At 36.7% G+C, this 16,954-nt stretch overlaps 1 protein-coding gene across 4 annotated transcripts in view; it reads right to left on the bottom strand.

Annotated features, from left to right (window-relative positions):
• Positions 1-16,954, bottom strand: part of LOC125803863 (gastrula zinc finger protein XlCGF7.1-like) — a 165,753-nt gene that overhangs the window by 24,219 nt on the left and 124,580 nt on the right. For 2 of the 4 annotated variants that reach the window (XM_049482420.1, XM_049482419.1), the window contains exon 2: positions 9,410-11,134. In XM_049482420.1, coding sequence (XP_049338377.1) covers positions 10,142-10,996 — 855 coding nt within the window. In that variant the 5' untranslated portion in view covers positions 10,997-11,134 and the 3' untranslated portion in view covers positions 9,410-10,141. Of the gene's footprint in view, positions 1-9,409; positions 11,135-12,447; positions 13,010-16,954 lie in introns of those variants that run through there. The other 2 variants (XM_049482418.1, XM_049482417.1) reach the window with 2 other exon arrangements.

Genomic DNA, 16,954 nt, shown 5'->3' with positions numbered 1-16,954 from the left:
ACGTTTAGTCAATGATGTGGATGGAGAGACAGTTAAACTGTGGGCTTACCGGAGCCATGTTTGTTAATCTACTTAATAATTATTTCAAAAAACATTTAGATTTAGAGAGTTTGTCAATACAAGGAGGTGTCACGTCTGGTGTTGTAGGCACTCCCTGTCCTTCCACACTTAGCTCCAACGGAGGTTCTCAGTTAGACAACTACGACATCCAGAATGCACCACCCGCTGACATCACACTCACTGCCGATCACGTGACACCTCACCTGCCCCGGCCAGGAAGTCCCGAATATTGATTATTCTCTGCAGTATATAAGGACTGCTCACTCATACACCTGCGTTGCGTATTGCCTGGTTTCGCCCACATTACAAAGTGTTTAATTCTGTGATTGTTCTCTTGTGTATGACCTTGCCTTTTGTTTTCGGACCTTGATTTTTGCGTTTGCCTACTCTGTGGATTTTTCATGTATTACCTGGACTGTTTATCGTTTCTGTTTTGGATCCCCTCTGATACTGCCTGCCTCGTGTATGACCATTGGACTGCCTCACTATCCTGTAATGGTCTCTGCCTTCAGGTATCTGTTTACTGGTGTTATCTACTCACTACTGTTTTCTCTGTTTATACCCTGTGGGTTTTTAATAAAATCCTTAACTGGTTCCGCGAGTGTCTGTGTTCTGTACCCCACCATGACAGGAGGCAACACACCAGAAGTAGAAAACCTGACCCAAGATATAAGGCAATCATTTTCATTAAATGTACATAGTTTTTTCCTAAAAGTAATTCATTGTCTATTTGGTTTTATATCAGTGGCTAACAACTCTGCTCCTGGAGATCTACCTTCATGTACACTTCAGTTATGGTGTAGGAACCGGTGGGGGACAATATTGAAAACTGGTGGATTTGACCCCCCAAAAATGATATTGTTTCGCTCAGCTCATCAGCTCAGCTGTACTATTAATGAGGAGAAAGGCCCCTGACTGCTGTGTGAATGGGAAATCTTGCCAATCATGGAGCCGGTTCAGGAATTAAGTTCCGCCTCTCAGTAGAAACAGCCAATCAACTTGCTGATTTTGCGGTGTGCTGAGAGTCAATGTCAGTGGGGAAGCCCGTCCCCCTCGCTGTGCGTTTTACCAGCCAGTGCAGCTGCAACTGATGTTAAAACTAATCTGAATATAAAGAGATAGGAAGGTAGGCTAACGATGTAAACTGTGGTGAGATTGTTTCTGATAGCTGGATAAAAAGACTTGTTTCCGAATTAAAACACAGATCAAACCCACCATGTGATTAATAAAACGCAGCGTGTGTTAGTCAGTCAGCTTAACTTTGGAATTAGCTAGATAGGTAATCAAGGTTTAAGAAAAAATAAACTATATATGTAACGTTTAACCTGCCCTGTACCTGATCAGCTTATCACTATTTCATTTTCAAATTGTGTTTATTAATTTAGGACTACAGAATAAACTAGTTATACAGAAGCTGGATGTAGTGGACAGCCAGAAATTAGTACAGTACTTTATGTTGGTATTTTAAAGAAGTTAAAAACCCTGAAAAAACTCTGACTCTGCCCTCTGTGTGTTTTCCACCAGATCCAACTGATCAGCTAATAAACAATACTTTGTTGAGTTTAACTGTTAACATCCCTTAGCACCATATGGACCATACATCAATCATTATGTATATCCAGCAGTGTATTAAACACATCATACCACCACTTACTGTATTAAGTGCATTTAAAGCAGAGAAAGTTCTAGAATTTGTAGAACAGTGGAAATATGCAGTAGAATATGTAAGAACAGGGTTAAGAAACACTGACCTAACCTGACTTCTGTTCGTTTGTAGTTCACAGTACGACCACAGTAAGACCAGATTTCCTGACGTCTAGCGTTTATATCAACTTCTGCCAAAAATCTTGTAACGTTAAGTCTTTTTCATAAAAGGACACCATCGTAAGAAGAGCTCTCAGTAGAACAAATTAAAAGCGGAGGACCCCATGCTAAGTTTTTTTTAAAAAGAGTGGAGAAAATGCAAATATAAAACAGATTTGACATGCCAATACGTAATAATAATAATTATAAAAATAATAATCAATTCTGTTATATTATTTTAAATATTAGGTGATAAATGATCAGTTTTTGTCATATATATATATATATATATATATATATATATATATATATATATATATATACAGTAATGTGGAGTAACATGTTTAGGTTGTAAAGTCACCTTTACTTGGATGTAACTAATAATAAACAGAACACAGAAAAAAGGGATTATTTGTGATTAAAAGTAATTCCACAAATGATGTTCTAGGAAACTATAAGGTGGGCTTTGGTTCATATTAGCAAATGTGTTTCCCATAATATCAAACCCACTCCTATGCCCTTGGTTATAATAACAAAATCTTGCAGAGTGTAAGAAAGGTCATTCCATTCTTGAGTTTACAGCCATGATCGCTCTAGAATAAAAACTGTTTTTTTTTTAGAACGTTTGTCCTAGATTTCATCACTCTGTATCTTTTGCCTGATGGCAGGAGCTGGAAGAGAGAATAGCTGGGGTGTGAAGAGTCATTAACAATGTCCAAAGCTTTCTTGCGGCATCTGTCGGTGTAAATCTGTTCCAGGGTGGGGAGGTTGCAGCAGCTCTTTGGTGTTTGTGCTCCAGGATAGGTTGTCCTCCAACTCTGAACACTGGTACCCTCTCCACACAACTGCTCTGAAGTGAGATCAGTTATGAGAAACTACAACAGGAAACTCCTGCTCTTTGTAGAAGATTCATGTAAAAAAAAAGTAGTACATTCCATTTTAGTGTTGAAAGATTTAGTCAAATGAGATGTGTCTGGTGAGATACAACATAAGCAACAAACAGTGTTTTTAGAATGCAGTGAGTAATGAAAAATAAAGGAAAGCTAATCAAAGTTTTAGGGGGAAAAAATTAACTGATTTGGTCACAAGTGTTCTCCAGTGTTGGGAAGGTTACTTTTAAAATGTAATCCCTTACAGATTACTGATTACATCACTCAAAATGTAATTTGTAACGTAATCAGTTACATTACTTCAAGTGAGTAATGTAATCTGATTACTTTGGATTACTTACAATATTGTCGTTTTTTTAAGCCTGAATGAATGTAGCAACCACATATTGCATATTATTGTTTTATTTTTCTTTCCAGTTAACAAATAGAGAAACAAATAAAATTTGCGTGCAGGTAGTTAAAGTAATACTAAAGAATATGAGTTGGTTAGTTGGTCGGTGTGTTTAGAATATTTTACGCCTTTAAGCATTCTACTTTACATAGTCAGAATGGGCCCGCCGACGGGCCCGCTAGAGGGCGCTTCTGCAGTGAAAACATTCTAATCGAAGGTTGTGAATCATAGAATATTCTGATGTCGTGATTTATGTGAATGTGATTGCGTTTTGTCAGTGTTGGATTGGAAGACCAAAAATAGGGAAGTACCGCAATGTAATCCATTTATTTTAGCAGAGTAACTGTAATCTGATTACCACTTACTGAATCAGTAACTGTAACGGATTACAGTTACTCATAATTTGTAATCTGATTACGTAACGCCGTTACATGTAATCCGTTACTTCCCAACACTGGTGTTCTCCCACCATCTCCACCAGTCTATTTTTTTTTCAATTAACAAACGTAATATACTGCAACAGAGTATTCACCTAACAACAAGAGGATTTATATTTTAGGCTGGAGTGTCAACATTTGCACAAGACTCTGATGTGGTATTAACATTGGCTGTGTCTCAATTCAGGGGCTGCATTCCTTCAAATGACGCGGTCTACGAAGGTGTGTCGTTTGAAGGATGGGTAGGCTGCGATGGCAGTACTGAAATGGGACAGTCTACCCTACGGAATATTTCCTGTTTGAGATTCTACCCGCCACAACTAAAGTCAGAGCTGAGAAATGAGCCAGAGATTTTGATTCTCGTTTTGCTTCAGACCACAAAATACCAAATTGATTAAGTCCAGTTTAATTAACTGTGCAGTTACTTAAATATTTTAAATGTGAACGGGTGGAACTGAACATAAACAAATAAAAAGGTTGAAATGAAGTTGGAAAAAAGAGAATAAATTAGAATAAAGTATTATGTTATATATTATATATATATATATATATATATATATATATATATATATATATAATACATTATATAGTATTATGTATTTTTATATATGTAAATACTATATATATAAACTAAACAATACTTATAAATAAACTGAATAATACATTAATACATACACACACACACAAACTAAATAATATAAATGATATAATATATAAATAATATCTATAAGTATTTATATATCTATAAACTACATAATACAGCCGACTCCTCTGCTGACTCCGCCCTTTTTGTGCTGAAATAAGCCGGCACGCAATGAATCTTTGGCGACTGTAGGCTGTGAAGGATACACCCGGTGCATCCTTCGTCTCCGAGGAAAAGAAGGCTGCATTCGAAGAAATCTTCTAAATGGGACAGCCTAGTCACACCGCGGTGACATAATCGGCCTTCAAATGAGTCCTTTAAAGGATGCAGCCCCTGAATTGAGACACAGCAATTGTATTTTTTTTTCTTATTTATAGGCATTTGGACACACAATTCAGTGCACACCTTTGCAGTTGCATTAAACCTGTTTAGTGTGAAATTGTTAAATAAAAAAAAGTACAAATCAGTTATGATGTCTTTTGTTGCTTTTTTCTCCTAAATGTTACAGTGTTTTAAAATATTGTATATTTTTTATAGTATTAGTTTAATAATTTTTTTTGCATTAATTGTGTACACTATTAAGGAGTTTATATAACTCCAGTTGAGAACTGTATTGCTATCTAGATGGGATAAGTATTTTAATTCCATTTCAGAGCTGTATTTACTCCAGATAGGATAAGTATTTTGACTTCAGTTGAGAGCTGTATTTTACTCTAGATGGGATAATTATTTTAACTCCCACAAGAGTTTAGATTTAACTCCTGAACAGAGTGAAAAGGCAAACCACTTTTTCCTGAACACACATGCAACCTGAATCTCAGTAATACATGATTAAACTGATAAATTACTGTACTGATCAGTTGTTCTTCTCAGTATTACTGAACTTTACTAAAGCATGGGTAGACTCATAATCAGTTATTTATCTCAATTGTACTGAACGTTATGTCCCCACCTCTCTACAGGCTTTATTATGTACAGTTCCATTTGCAGTTTTATGTATACCACCTGTATAACCACATCCAGTCATTTCTGAGAGAGTGTAATAAGAGATAAGCAGTGTGGATTGATATTACTTTGATCTGCTTGTGTTCAAAGTAAACAGAAGGTATATGAGCTTCTCAGAGACTTTGTATCACTGTGTTCCTACTCTAAGAGCACAGTAGTAGAGAGCTGTATCTGCCAGTCTTACTGTAACAGTGAGATCAGTGGATGATTCGGATGCAGTCGACTCAAATCTACTGTCAGCAGTGTCTTCTCTACCACTCCATGATCGAGCTCCTCTCAGCAGTAAATACTGTAGAGCTCTGTTAGGATACTGTCTGTACCAATGGAGATAGACATATTCAATACTTGCATCATAAGAGCATTTCAGTGTAACAGTTTCTCCCTCTGTTCTAGACTCAGACAGATCATCTGGTTTAATCCAATCAGCAGCAAAAACACCTGAAAGAAAAACAGGAACATTACATTTTAGAAAAGAATGAAAATTAAATGTTCTAAATATTATTAATCATATCTTGACAGTGAGTACCTGATGTGGTAATGAGGATGATGAGGAGGATGATCTTCATTGTGAATATGATCAGATGGAATCAGTAGTGTGTTTAAGCTCTCAGTGCTCTAATGCTGATCTGTGTGTTAGTGTGAATCTCTCTGAAGTGAGAGCAGTTATGAGAAACTACAACAGGAAACTCCTGCTCTGAGGAGCTGCTCCACTCTGCTCTCTGTCTTTGTAGAAGATCAGAGTGTTAATAAATGAACCACAAGCACAGTCAACTGTTCAACTGTATAATATTATTATAATAATAATAATAATAATTATTATTATTATTAAGTAGTAGAAATGAGAGCAGTAAATAACAAATCAGTATCTCCAGTGTTTAGTTGTCTCAGGAGGGTTTAGTATATAAGACACACATGTGTGTGTATGTAGGTCTTAATTCAGCAGTGAATATTTTCTCTCTCCGGCTCAACCATCTCGTTTACCCCTTCTATTAATTGATTTTGCAACATTCACAACTCACCTATTAAAAGTAACTACTTTCGCAACATTCTCTTTCTCTTTATACTTTTCTAAACCTTGCTTAATTAAACATTGTCACACTATTGAATACATTGCTGTATAGTTGTTCAAAACATACAATTACAGTGAAAAAAGAAAAAGAAAAAACAGAAAAAAACATTTGGATTTGCCTGGAATTCCTCTATTTACTCAGGACATGTGGTCTTACTGTGATCTTACTGTAAACTACAAATGAACAGAAGTAAGGTTTGATCAGTGTTTCTCAACCCTGTTCCTGTGTATTCTATTGTATACTCCCACTGTTCTGCATATTCTAGAGCTTTCTCTGCTTTAAAGGTACTTTAATAAAGTAAGTGGTAGTATGCTGTGTCTAAGGGCGTTTTCACACCAGCACTGTTTGGTCCGGTTAAAATGAACTCTGGTCCGTTTGTAACTTTAGTGCGGTTCGATTGAGCAGGTGTAAAAACAGTAATCGCACTCGGGTGCGGATCAAAAGAACCGGACCAAGACCAGCTAGAGGAGGTGGTCTCAGTCCGGTACCAAACGAACTCTGGAGCGGTTCGCTTGTGGTGAGAACGTAATCCGGTCTCGATCGGATCCAGCTATTAAATATAAGTCATTTATTTGAGCTAAACTGCTAATAAAGCAAGCACAGTTTAAACTGATATATTAGCCAGATAACACTAATTACCACAGCTAAGAACAAACGCTGTGTCCATGCACGCGCCGTCTGCGCTGCGTTCACTGCTCACGGCCGTGTAACTCTGTTTATTATGTTTACATCTGCGCTGCACATAGAAACGCTGTTTAAAAGCACAACGTTTCAGCGTTCAGTGTAAAAACACATATGCGCTGGAACACAGAATCTTCTCGCTATATTTACTTTTTCTGTATATGTATATTTACTTCCACGCCAGACCACGCTCTGACCAATCAGAGGACACAGCCTGCTTGCGTGTTTATTGTTATGCCTGTGTGAAACCAGACTAAACAGAGGGAGAAAACGCTCCAAGTAAACGAACTCATCAACTGATTCGGACCAGAGAAACGAACTACAGGTGTGAAAACGCCCTAATATACTGCTGGATATACATAATGATTGATTTATGTTCCATAGGGGGCTAAAGGATTTTAACATGTAAACTTAATAAAGAATTATTTATCAGCTGATCAGTTATATCCATCCAGAGTATTCGTTCTATATAGCTTACAGTAAGTCCTGCAATCCTAAATTAAAAAACACAATTTGAAAATGAAATAGTTATTGGTAGTTCAGGTACATCAGGGCAAGTAGAACATTACATACATAGTTTTTCTACCTATCTAACTATTTCCAAAGCTATCAGAACACAGCTCCAAAAACAATGTCATCACAAATACATTGTTGCCCATCTTTGGGGCAGAAGAACCGTAAGCCCATGCCAGGCGACGCCCTTGGCACACAGTATTTAAAAAGATTAATGTAAAAAGTAGGACATTATGTTTTAGTGACTTGCATCTTGCAGAGCAGTCTCTGTGTTTCTGTTTAAGAAAGATTTTGTATAATAGTATCTTACAAATACACACCCACGAACATGAACATATTTCCTTCTTAACAATAGTCTGCAACTGATGAAGCATGGGAACAAACCTGAGTCATCATTAACACCTGCCCAAACATTGTCCCAAACATTGTCCCAAACATTGTCCCAAACATTGGCACTGAAATTAGGGGCACAGTTTAAAAGATGAAGTCATTTTAACACAGTGAAAAAAAAAACATGTATGAAAATATCCAAAAATGCTGGAATGTCATTTTAATCTTTATTACCACGAAGGTTGTTTTAAGAAAAGAGTAATAAGCATCTCCCGTCCAAATCACTGAAACCCAGAAAACTAAAATAAATAAATAAAAGAACCACCACTGCAGCTGTAGTGCTGGGCAGATCCATCGTAGCTGTATACTCGCTTTAATTAAATTCTCTTAGTTAATTGTATACATGTGATTAAAATTAATAAATCAAAAAAAAAAAGGCACCTTCAGTGAGATTCAGGTTTGGTGTTAGTGACGTTCAATTCACTCTTGGTATTTAAATAAGATAATGATTGTAAGAAATAGGAACTGTCCCAATGAGTATAATAACAAATATGAAATCCTAGAAGATAAAAAGGCAGGAACTCTACTGAAGTCTGATAGTCAGAGTTTTAGTACAGTGTTTGGTGGGTTTCTGTCACTGTGGGCCTCAGAGCACAGTAGTAGAGAGCAGAGTCTGATACTGCAGTAGAGGAGATCTCCAGATTCACACCGTTTTTCTCTTCATTTACTTTTGCAGAAACTCCAGCAACTGGAGGATCAGCTTTAATCTCAGAGTTAGCTTCATCCACCAAGATCAGGAACTCAGGTCTGGATCTGGAATACTGACGGTACCACAGCAGACTATCAGTTGAAAGAGATCCATTGTATTTGCAGGACAGGGTAACAGAACCTCCCTGTAGGACATTAACAGTGGAAGAACTTGGTTCTATTCCCTCACCAGAAGTGGAACCTGCTGGAGAGATAGAGACGTACTAAAATCTGTCCTATATTAACTTACTGTTCTCCACACTGAGATAATGAGAAATACATGTTCTGTTTCAGCTTTAACTGAATCTTACCTAAAATCAGAAAAGGAAGCCACCAGTGATGAAGACGAGTCATAACTGAACAGTGGTGCTGCAGCTCAGTGTTGCTCTAGTGTTTAAATGTTCATAATTCACTTCAGCTTCCCTCACTTCCCTTCTTACAGCAGCTCAGTGACACAAACCACCCCATCTGTTACAGTTCTTCTACAGTTTTAGAGAAAATCTGCCCTCTACTGGACTATTACTGTAATTATGTCTCTGTATATGAAGATAGAATTATATTATATCATCATCCTGATTATTATTATCACCTTTATGGACAATCCACTCCACACCAACCCCATTAAAGCTCACTCTGTATACTTATATAATAGCATACTGCATAACTCTGCACCTTATCCTCATTACCTCAAACTTAGAGTCGTATTTGCTTTTCTGCGTATTTTTTTGTTGTTAATTTAGTGTTCTGTTGCCTCATGGTCCTGGCGGAGTGTAATTTCTCTCCACTGTGGTCTTATACATCTTGCATAAATCAGCAGATAGACGAATCCTCCAATCACCACACTGAAGAGGATGCCCAGTTCACCTCTTAATAGTTTATTGCAAGTTTGATAAAAATGACATGAAATACAACACATATATGAACTTCAACACATTAAAACAAATTACTATGAGTGTAGTTTCAGTACTGAGCCAAAACAAAAAAAATGTTTTTTTTAGAAGGCAGCAGTATTAGATTTACTTCTCAGATTCTTTAACAATATCCGATTAATCAATAAGTATTCCTTTTACTTTTCAACAGAAAGTATAGCTTGCACGAAAGATTAAGGCTTGTCTCCATGATGTAGTCAGGGACTCTGGGAACCTAAATTAAAAGATACACATAACAATAGTTATGTTCTCGTCTGGAAGACCAGATTTAATCAACAAGCTCATCCATCTAACTTAAGCCATTTAAAATCAGCTACTGGTAAAAGCTTGCCCTGAGCTGGATTTAAAAGGTACTATCATTGATATAAAACACTATATATGACAATAATGTTGCCATGATTTGAGTAAAATAAGAAATAAACAGCCAGTTATTATCAACAGACTGGATCTTATCTACTTCCAAGGAGTTGGCTTGGAAGAATACATTTGGTCTATGGGCCGTAAGCTGGGCATAACAATTAGTAAACATAACATATATAAATTGCTTTATGAATATGGTTCAGAACCTTTTTAAGCAACAGTTTTCACTCTATGCACATTACCAATAGATCTGGGTTGGGATCTGGAATGGTTTTAGGTGCATCACTGCCCATTCCCATGACTGCTCTTTATGCACTTGTGTTTTTTGAATGACTGTAAATACCTGAAGCTCACTGAACAGCCCGAACAGTAATATGGTTTTTCTCCAGTGTGAATGCGCTGGTGTTTTTTCAGATCATTCTGTTTATTAAAACTCCAACCACAGTCTGAGCAGTGAAATGGTTTACCACCTGTGTGAATGCGCTGATGTGTTTGGAGACTCCAGTTATAAATAAAACTCTTCCCACAGTCTGAGCATTTGAACGGTTTCTCTCCAGTGTGAATGAGCTGGTGTGTTTTGAAATTACTCTCATTATTAAAACTTTTTCCACAGTCTGAGCACTGATACGGTTTCTCTCCAGTGTGAATGAGTTGGTGTCTTTTGAGATTTCCCTGCTGACTAAAATTCATCCCACAGTCTGAGCAGTAATATGGTTTCTCTCCAGTGTGAATGCGCTGGTGTCGCAGAAGAGTATTCTGCTGACTAAAACTCTTCCCACAGACTGGGCAGTGATACGGTTTCTCTCCAGTGTGAACGCGCTGGTGATTTTTGTAATTACGCTGATCATTAAAATCCTTCCCACAGTCTGAACAGTTATATGGTTTCTCTCCAGTGTGAATGCGCTGGTGTTTTTTTAGAGTACACGGTTGAGTAAAATCCATACCACAGTCTGAACAGTGATAAGGTTTCTCTCCAGTGTGAATTCGCTGGTGTGATTTGAGATAACTCCTTGTAGTAAAACTCCTTTCACAGTCTGAGCAGTGGTGAGTTTTCTCCTTGTCTGTAGTTTTCTGCATTTGTGTGTGAGGTGTAGGAGAGGGTGTTTGTTGAGTATTGGAGATTTCTCTGGATGCCATGTTCTCCCCTTCGTTAAGCAGCTTAAAATCTTTGGGGAAATCTTCTGATTGTATTTGTGCAGCTAAACTGCCTCCAGGAAAGTTAGGAAAGTTGACACTGGGATCAGGAGAAGACTTAGAACAGGACAGCACTCAGTTCTGGAAGAAACACACAAAAAAGAAAACCTAATCTCAATTAAAAATGTAAGAAACCCTTAGTAGTAGAAAAAGAGATTAACTGAACTGGCGAACTCATTTTGGGGGGTGGGAGGGTTTTCAGTTGCACATACCTTCAACTTACTACTTACATCTTAATATAATATATAAATGTCACATTTTGACATGAGGTTAATGTTGCATCGGACACCTGTGGCTGTATTTCCTTTAGTGATTTGTGTAATAATAATTTGTAGGTAATGTGAATGATGAAGCTGGAGGTGTCACTTCGCCCACAGTCCCCCGAAAGTTTCCAGTTCCCAAAAATGGGGCCTACGAACCACTCAAGGGTACTTTATGGCCTGCTTGTTACAAAGCCCTCTTTTGACTGGACACTCCTGTTTGGGGGAATTTATTTTGATTTTACTGTTTGTTCTACAATTATAGCATTTTATCTTTACCTTCTCTTTAAATCCCAGTTTCGCTCTACCATAACTACTCTATGTTCCTGCTTCTACTAAAGCACTGGTCAAAAACTGCTTTAGAGACAATTGCCCTAATTAACACCAGAGGCATCAGAGCGCGGAGGAGATTGGGGAAGCCCCCTCCCTCCCTGTGAGTTTGGTCAGCGATTTGCAGATACACATATCAAACCCACTGTGTGTTCAATAAAATGCAGCTGTGTTAGTCAGTTATCTTAACTTTAGATTTAGCTAAATATGTAGTCAAGGTTTGAGAAAATACAGTATATTTAATGTTCTACTTGCCCTGATGTACATGATCAACCAATAACCATTTCATTTTTAAATTGTGTTTATTAATTTAGGACTGCAGGACTTGCTGTAAGCTATAATAAACAGAAATAAATTTAGCCAACTAGTTAGCTAGAAGCTGGATTGTGTGGATATGCAGAATTTAATACAATACTTTATGTTCGTAGTTTAAAGCAGTTTCTTAATCATGGTTACTGCCCTAAAATTGTGTATTTTCCACCAGATCCAACTGATCAGCTAACAAACAGAGTTTACCTGTTAAAATCCCTTAGCCCCCTATAGACCATAAAGTGTATTAAACACATTATACCTCCACTTACTTTATTACGTGTCTCTAATGCAGATAAAGACTATGCAGGACAGTGGAAATATGCAGTAGAATATGCAGAAACAGGGTTAAGAAACACTGATCTAACATGACTTCTGTTCATTTTTCACTGTAATTGTATTTTTTGAGCAACGCCCCTGATCAACACCAATATAAATAATCACTGTCACACAAAAAAACTCACATGTTCAGCTTTACAGAAGAAAACGTATTACCTTTTAATAAAAGTTAATATACAAATATTTTGGTGTTCCTCCAGCAGAGCAGTCTGAGTACAGAGGTGTGGCGCTGCTGATCAGAGCTGGATCTTCTGCTGCTCCACTTTACTGGAGACCGGGGGAAACTCTAACCACCCTTCCATATTCACCTACAGAGAATACAGTCTTCATTTTAAACCACAGCAAACATCTGTCCAAAGCGCTGAAACTATTAGGACATCCACCACAATCCACCTTAACCTCCAACAATCTGCTGCTGTGTTTCTAAACTAAAGTATCTAGTACTGCTCTGGAGCCCATGGCGTTACATCCGGCAACAAGCTGTCAAAATAAAAGTCCTGCAAAAGTTTACCTCGTTTCACTGGTACCTTAAAGTTAAAGGCTTTAACTGTTCAAAAACACATTACACTTCGTGTCCATCAAATACCCATAAAACAAAATTACACTCAATCAATATTTATTTTTCCTTTATTTAATGCATCAAATCAGTGTTCATCTCAGATATCAAAATGTATTTTTTTGTACCAAAAGTGTATGAGCGGGTTTGACATTTGATTCAAATTTGCTAATATGAATCAAAGTCCACCCTATAGTGACTTAGAACAACATTTGTGGAATTATTTTTAATCACAAATATACAACATATTTTTTTCTGTTCTTCTGTTTATAATTAGTTAAATCCAACCAAAGGTGGCTGTACAACCTAAACATGTAACTTTATATTATATTTATTGTTATTAAAAAATGTGTGTGCAATGTCTGAATTATTACATATATAACAAAAACGATTAATTATCACCTAATATAAAAAAAAAGGGTTTTATTTTGCTATTATGTCAATTCAGTTGTATATTGACTAATCTCTCCTAATTTTTTTCTTACAATAGTGTCTTTTATGAAAAAGAATATAACTTTACATTTCATAGAGATTTTTGGCAGCAGTTCATATAAAAGTTAGATAACCCAAACCCCTCAGTCTGTTAGCAGAACCAGATTATTCATAATTTATATACGTTTTTATTGCATTATATTGTATTTCTGATATTGTTTGATATTACGTCTATTTTATTGATTAAATATTAAAATTTCTATGAAAATAAGACACCCTGCTAACGGAATAACATCAAACTTCATTAGGACAAAGTTAAAGAGTGAAAGCTAAAAAAAGGATGTAACGTGTAGCTTTTCAGCTAAATTTACAGTTGTTTTTATAATATTAACTTAATGTAATATTTATGATAAATTGCATATTCATGAATGGCATATTAAACTCAAACTTGTTAAAATTATACGGAAGAATGTCCTGTAAAAAGAGTGGTATAGTAAATGTATTTTTTGGTAAAGATGAAAAACGAAGTATTTAAATCTGCATTTTATATATTTGAATTTAATTTACCCGGTAAATACATTTAAAACATTTGTTTCATGTAGCAGATTTTGCGTCGTCATTTGTTCATCTGACACATCAACAGGAATGGCTTCATGAACAGGAACACAGAAGCTACAAGAAGTTGCAAGAAGCACAACCCATAGTTCAATGCATACATCTGTGGAACATGGTGGAGGAGTGTCATTGCAGGGGCATGAAAGGATGAGACAGGTACTGGTACACTGATCTCAATCCCATCCACCCCCTGGACCCCACTATCAAATGCGGTAATTCACACTACCTTGCGGTAATTCACTTACCTTCTTTTTTTTATTGAACTATACTTAAGCATTAATAGACTGATAAATCACTGTCCGGAAACTTTATTTATCTTAGTCTTACTGAGCATAAAATGACCACACCTCTCTGCATCCTATAGTAGCTACATTTATCTTCATTTTACGTTTATTTTAGGCTGCTTTATTATTAGCACTTGCATAACCACATCCAGTCATTTCTGAGAGAGTGTAATAAGAGATAAGCAGTGTGGTTTGATATTACTTTGATCTGCTTGTGTTCAAAGTAAACAGAGACTTTGTATCACTGTGCTGCAACTTGAAGAGCACAGTAGTAGAGAGCTGTATCTGCCAGTCCTACTGTAACAGTGAGATCAGTGGATGATTCGAATTCAGGCGACTCAAATCTACTGTCTGCAGTGTCTTCTTCACCACTTCGAGATCGAGCTCCTCTCCACAGTAAATACTGTAGAGCTCTGTTAGGATACTGTCTGTACCAGTAGAGATACACATGTTGACTACTTGAGTCATAAGAGCATTTCAGTGTAACAGATTCTCCCTCTGTTTTAGAAACAGAGAGATCAACTGGTTTAATCCAATCAGCAGCAAAAACACCTGAAAGAAAAAAATACATTTGATTTTGATTACAAAATAATGAAAATTAAATGCTCCAAATATTATTATTCATATCTTGACAGTGAGTACCTGATATGGTAATGAGGATGATGAGGAGGATGGTCTTCATTGTGAATATGATCAGATGGAATCAGTAGTGTGTTTAAGCTCTCAGTGCTCTAATGCTGATCTGTGTGTTAGTGTGAATCTCTCTGAAGTGAGAGCAGTTATGAGATACTACAACAGGAAACTCCTGCTCTGAGGAGCTGCTCCACTCTGCTCTCTGTCTTTGTAGAAGATCAGAGTGTTAATAAATCAACCACAAACACAGTCAGCGGTTAAACTGTACAATATTATTACTAAGTAGTAAAAACGAGAGCATTCATAAACAATAAAATCATTTAACATAAAAGCAAAAAATATAACATTGCATAAACCTGATATTGCTTAAAAAAACTGTAAATTCAGTATCTCCAGTGTTAAGCTGTGTTCAAGTGTTTAGTCTGTCTGTCTGTCTGTCAGCAGTAAATATTTTTCTGTGCATACAGTAATTAAACAGATTCATGTAAAAAATGAGGACATTCTGTTTTAGTGACTTACATCTTGCAGTGCAGCTTCTGTATTTCTGTTTAATAAATATTTTATATACACACCCACCTCCTGAAGTTTCCGAGTTCAGTTCACTTCTAGAATTTAAATAGAATACTGATTGTAAGAAATAGGAACTGTCCCAAAAAGTATAATCACAAATATAACATTGTAGGAAATAAAACGGCAGGAACTCCACTAAGTCTGATATTCAGAGTTTTAGTACAGTGTTTGGTGGGTTTCCTGTCACTGTGGGCCTCAGAGCACAGTAGTAGAGAGCAGAGTCTGATACTGCAGTAGAGGAGATGCTCAGATTCACACTGTTTTTCTCTTCATTTACTTTTGCAGAAACTCCAGAAACTGGAGGATCAGCTTTAATCTCAGAGTTAGCTTCATTGACCAAGATCAGGAACTCAGGTCTGGATCTGGAATACTGACGGTACCACAGCAGACTATCAGTTGAAAGAGATCCATTGTATTTGCAGGACAGGGTAACAGAACCTCCCTGTAGGACACTAACAGTGGAAGAACTTGGTTCTATTCCCTCACCAGAAGTGGAACCTGCTGGAGAGATAGAGACGTACTAAAATCTTTCCTACATTAACTTACTGTTCTCCACACTGAGATAATGAGAAATACATGTTCTGTTTCAGCTTTAACTGAATCTTACCTAAAATCAGAAAAGGAAGCCACCAGTGATGAAGACGAGTCATAACTGAACAGTGGTGCTGCAGCTCAGTGTTGCTCTAGTGTTTAAATGTTCATAATTCACTTCAGCTTCCCTCACTTACAGCAGCTCAGTGACACAAACCACCCCATCTGTTACAGTTCTTCTACAGTTTTAGAGGAAATCTGCCATCTACTGGTCCATTTCTGTAATTAAGTCCCTGTATATTAAGATAGAGTTTAACTATATAATTCTAATTATCATCATTACCATTATTGTTATCTTAATGGATAATCCACTCTACACCAACCCCATTAAAGCTCACTCTGGATCCTGCACTTCACTGGTAACTGTAACTAAACAGTTTAATGACACTGATCACTCCAAACACTCTTCTTCACACAGCTCACCTCCAACAGTTAATATCCTGTAGTATATTTACATCTGCAGATTTATTCAGTAATAACAATTTTAAGATATAACAAATAAGTTTTACACCTACAGACTTTTAATTTGATCAATTATTCTACAGGTTTCTTGTGTATTTGCTTTGAGTAACCATGAAATAAAGTGTCTATACTTTAAACATATAAAAGTTATAACTGAAATTATTATTAGAATCAGATTATGAAATTACTGTGTTTGGGACTGTTGATGACATGACTCTTCAAACCATCACTGATTGGTGGAAACTTCACACTAGACCTCAAGCAGGTTGGACTGTGTGTCTCTTCACTCTTCCCCCAGACTCTGATCCCTTGATTTACAAATGAAATGTAAAATTTACTGATGATTAGTGATGGTTTGGAGAGACATGTTATCTGCTGGTGTTGATCCACTGTGTTTTATTATCAAGTCTAAAGCATACCTGTCAAGTTTTAGATTTAAAAATAAGGGATATTTTCCTCTGTACTCCTAAAGCCGTCCCACCAGCCCAACGAAGGTTCAGTATCCCTTCCATTTTAAGAC

This window comes from Astyanax mexicanus, chromosome 8 (genome assembly GCF_023375975.1).
Source record: "Astyanax mexicanus isolate ESR-SI-001 chromosome 8, AstMex3_surface, whole genome shotgun sequence".
NCBI lineage: Eukaryota > Metazoa > Chordata > Actinopteri > Characiformes > Acestrorhamphidae > Astyanax > Astyanax mexicanus.
This window is presented reverse-complemented; position numbering and strand designations above follow the sequence as displayed.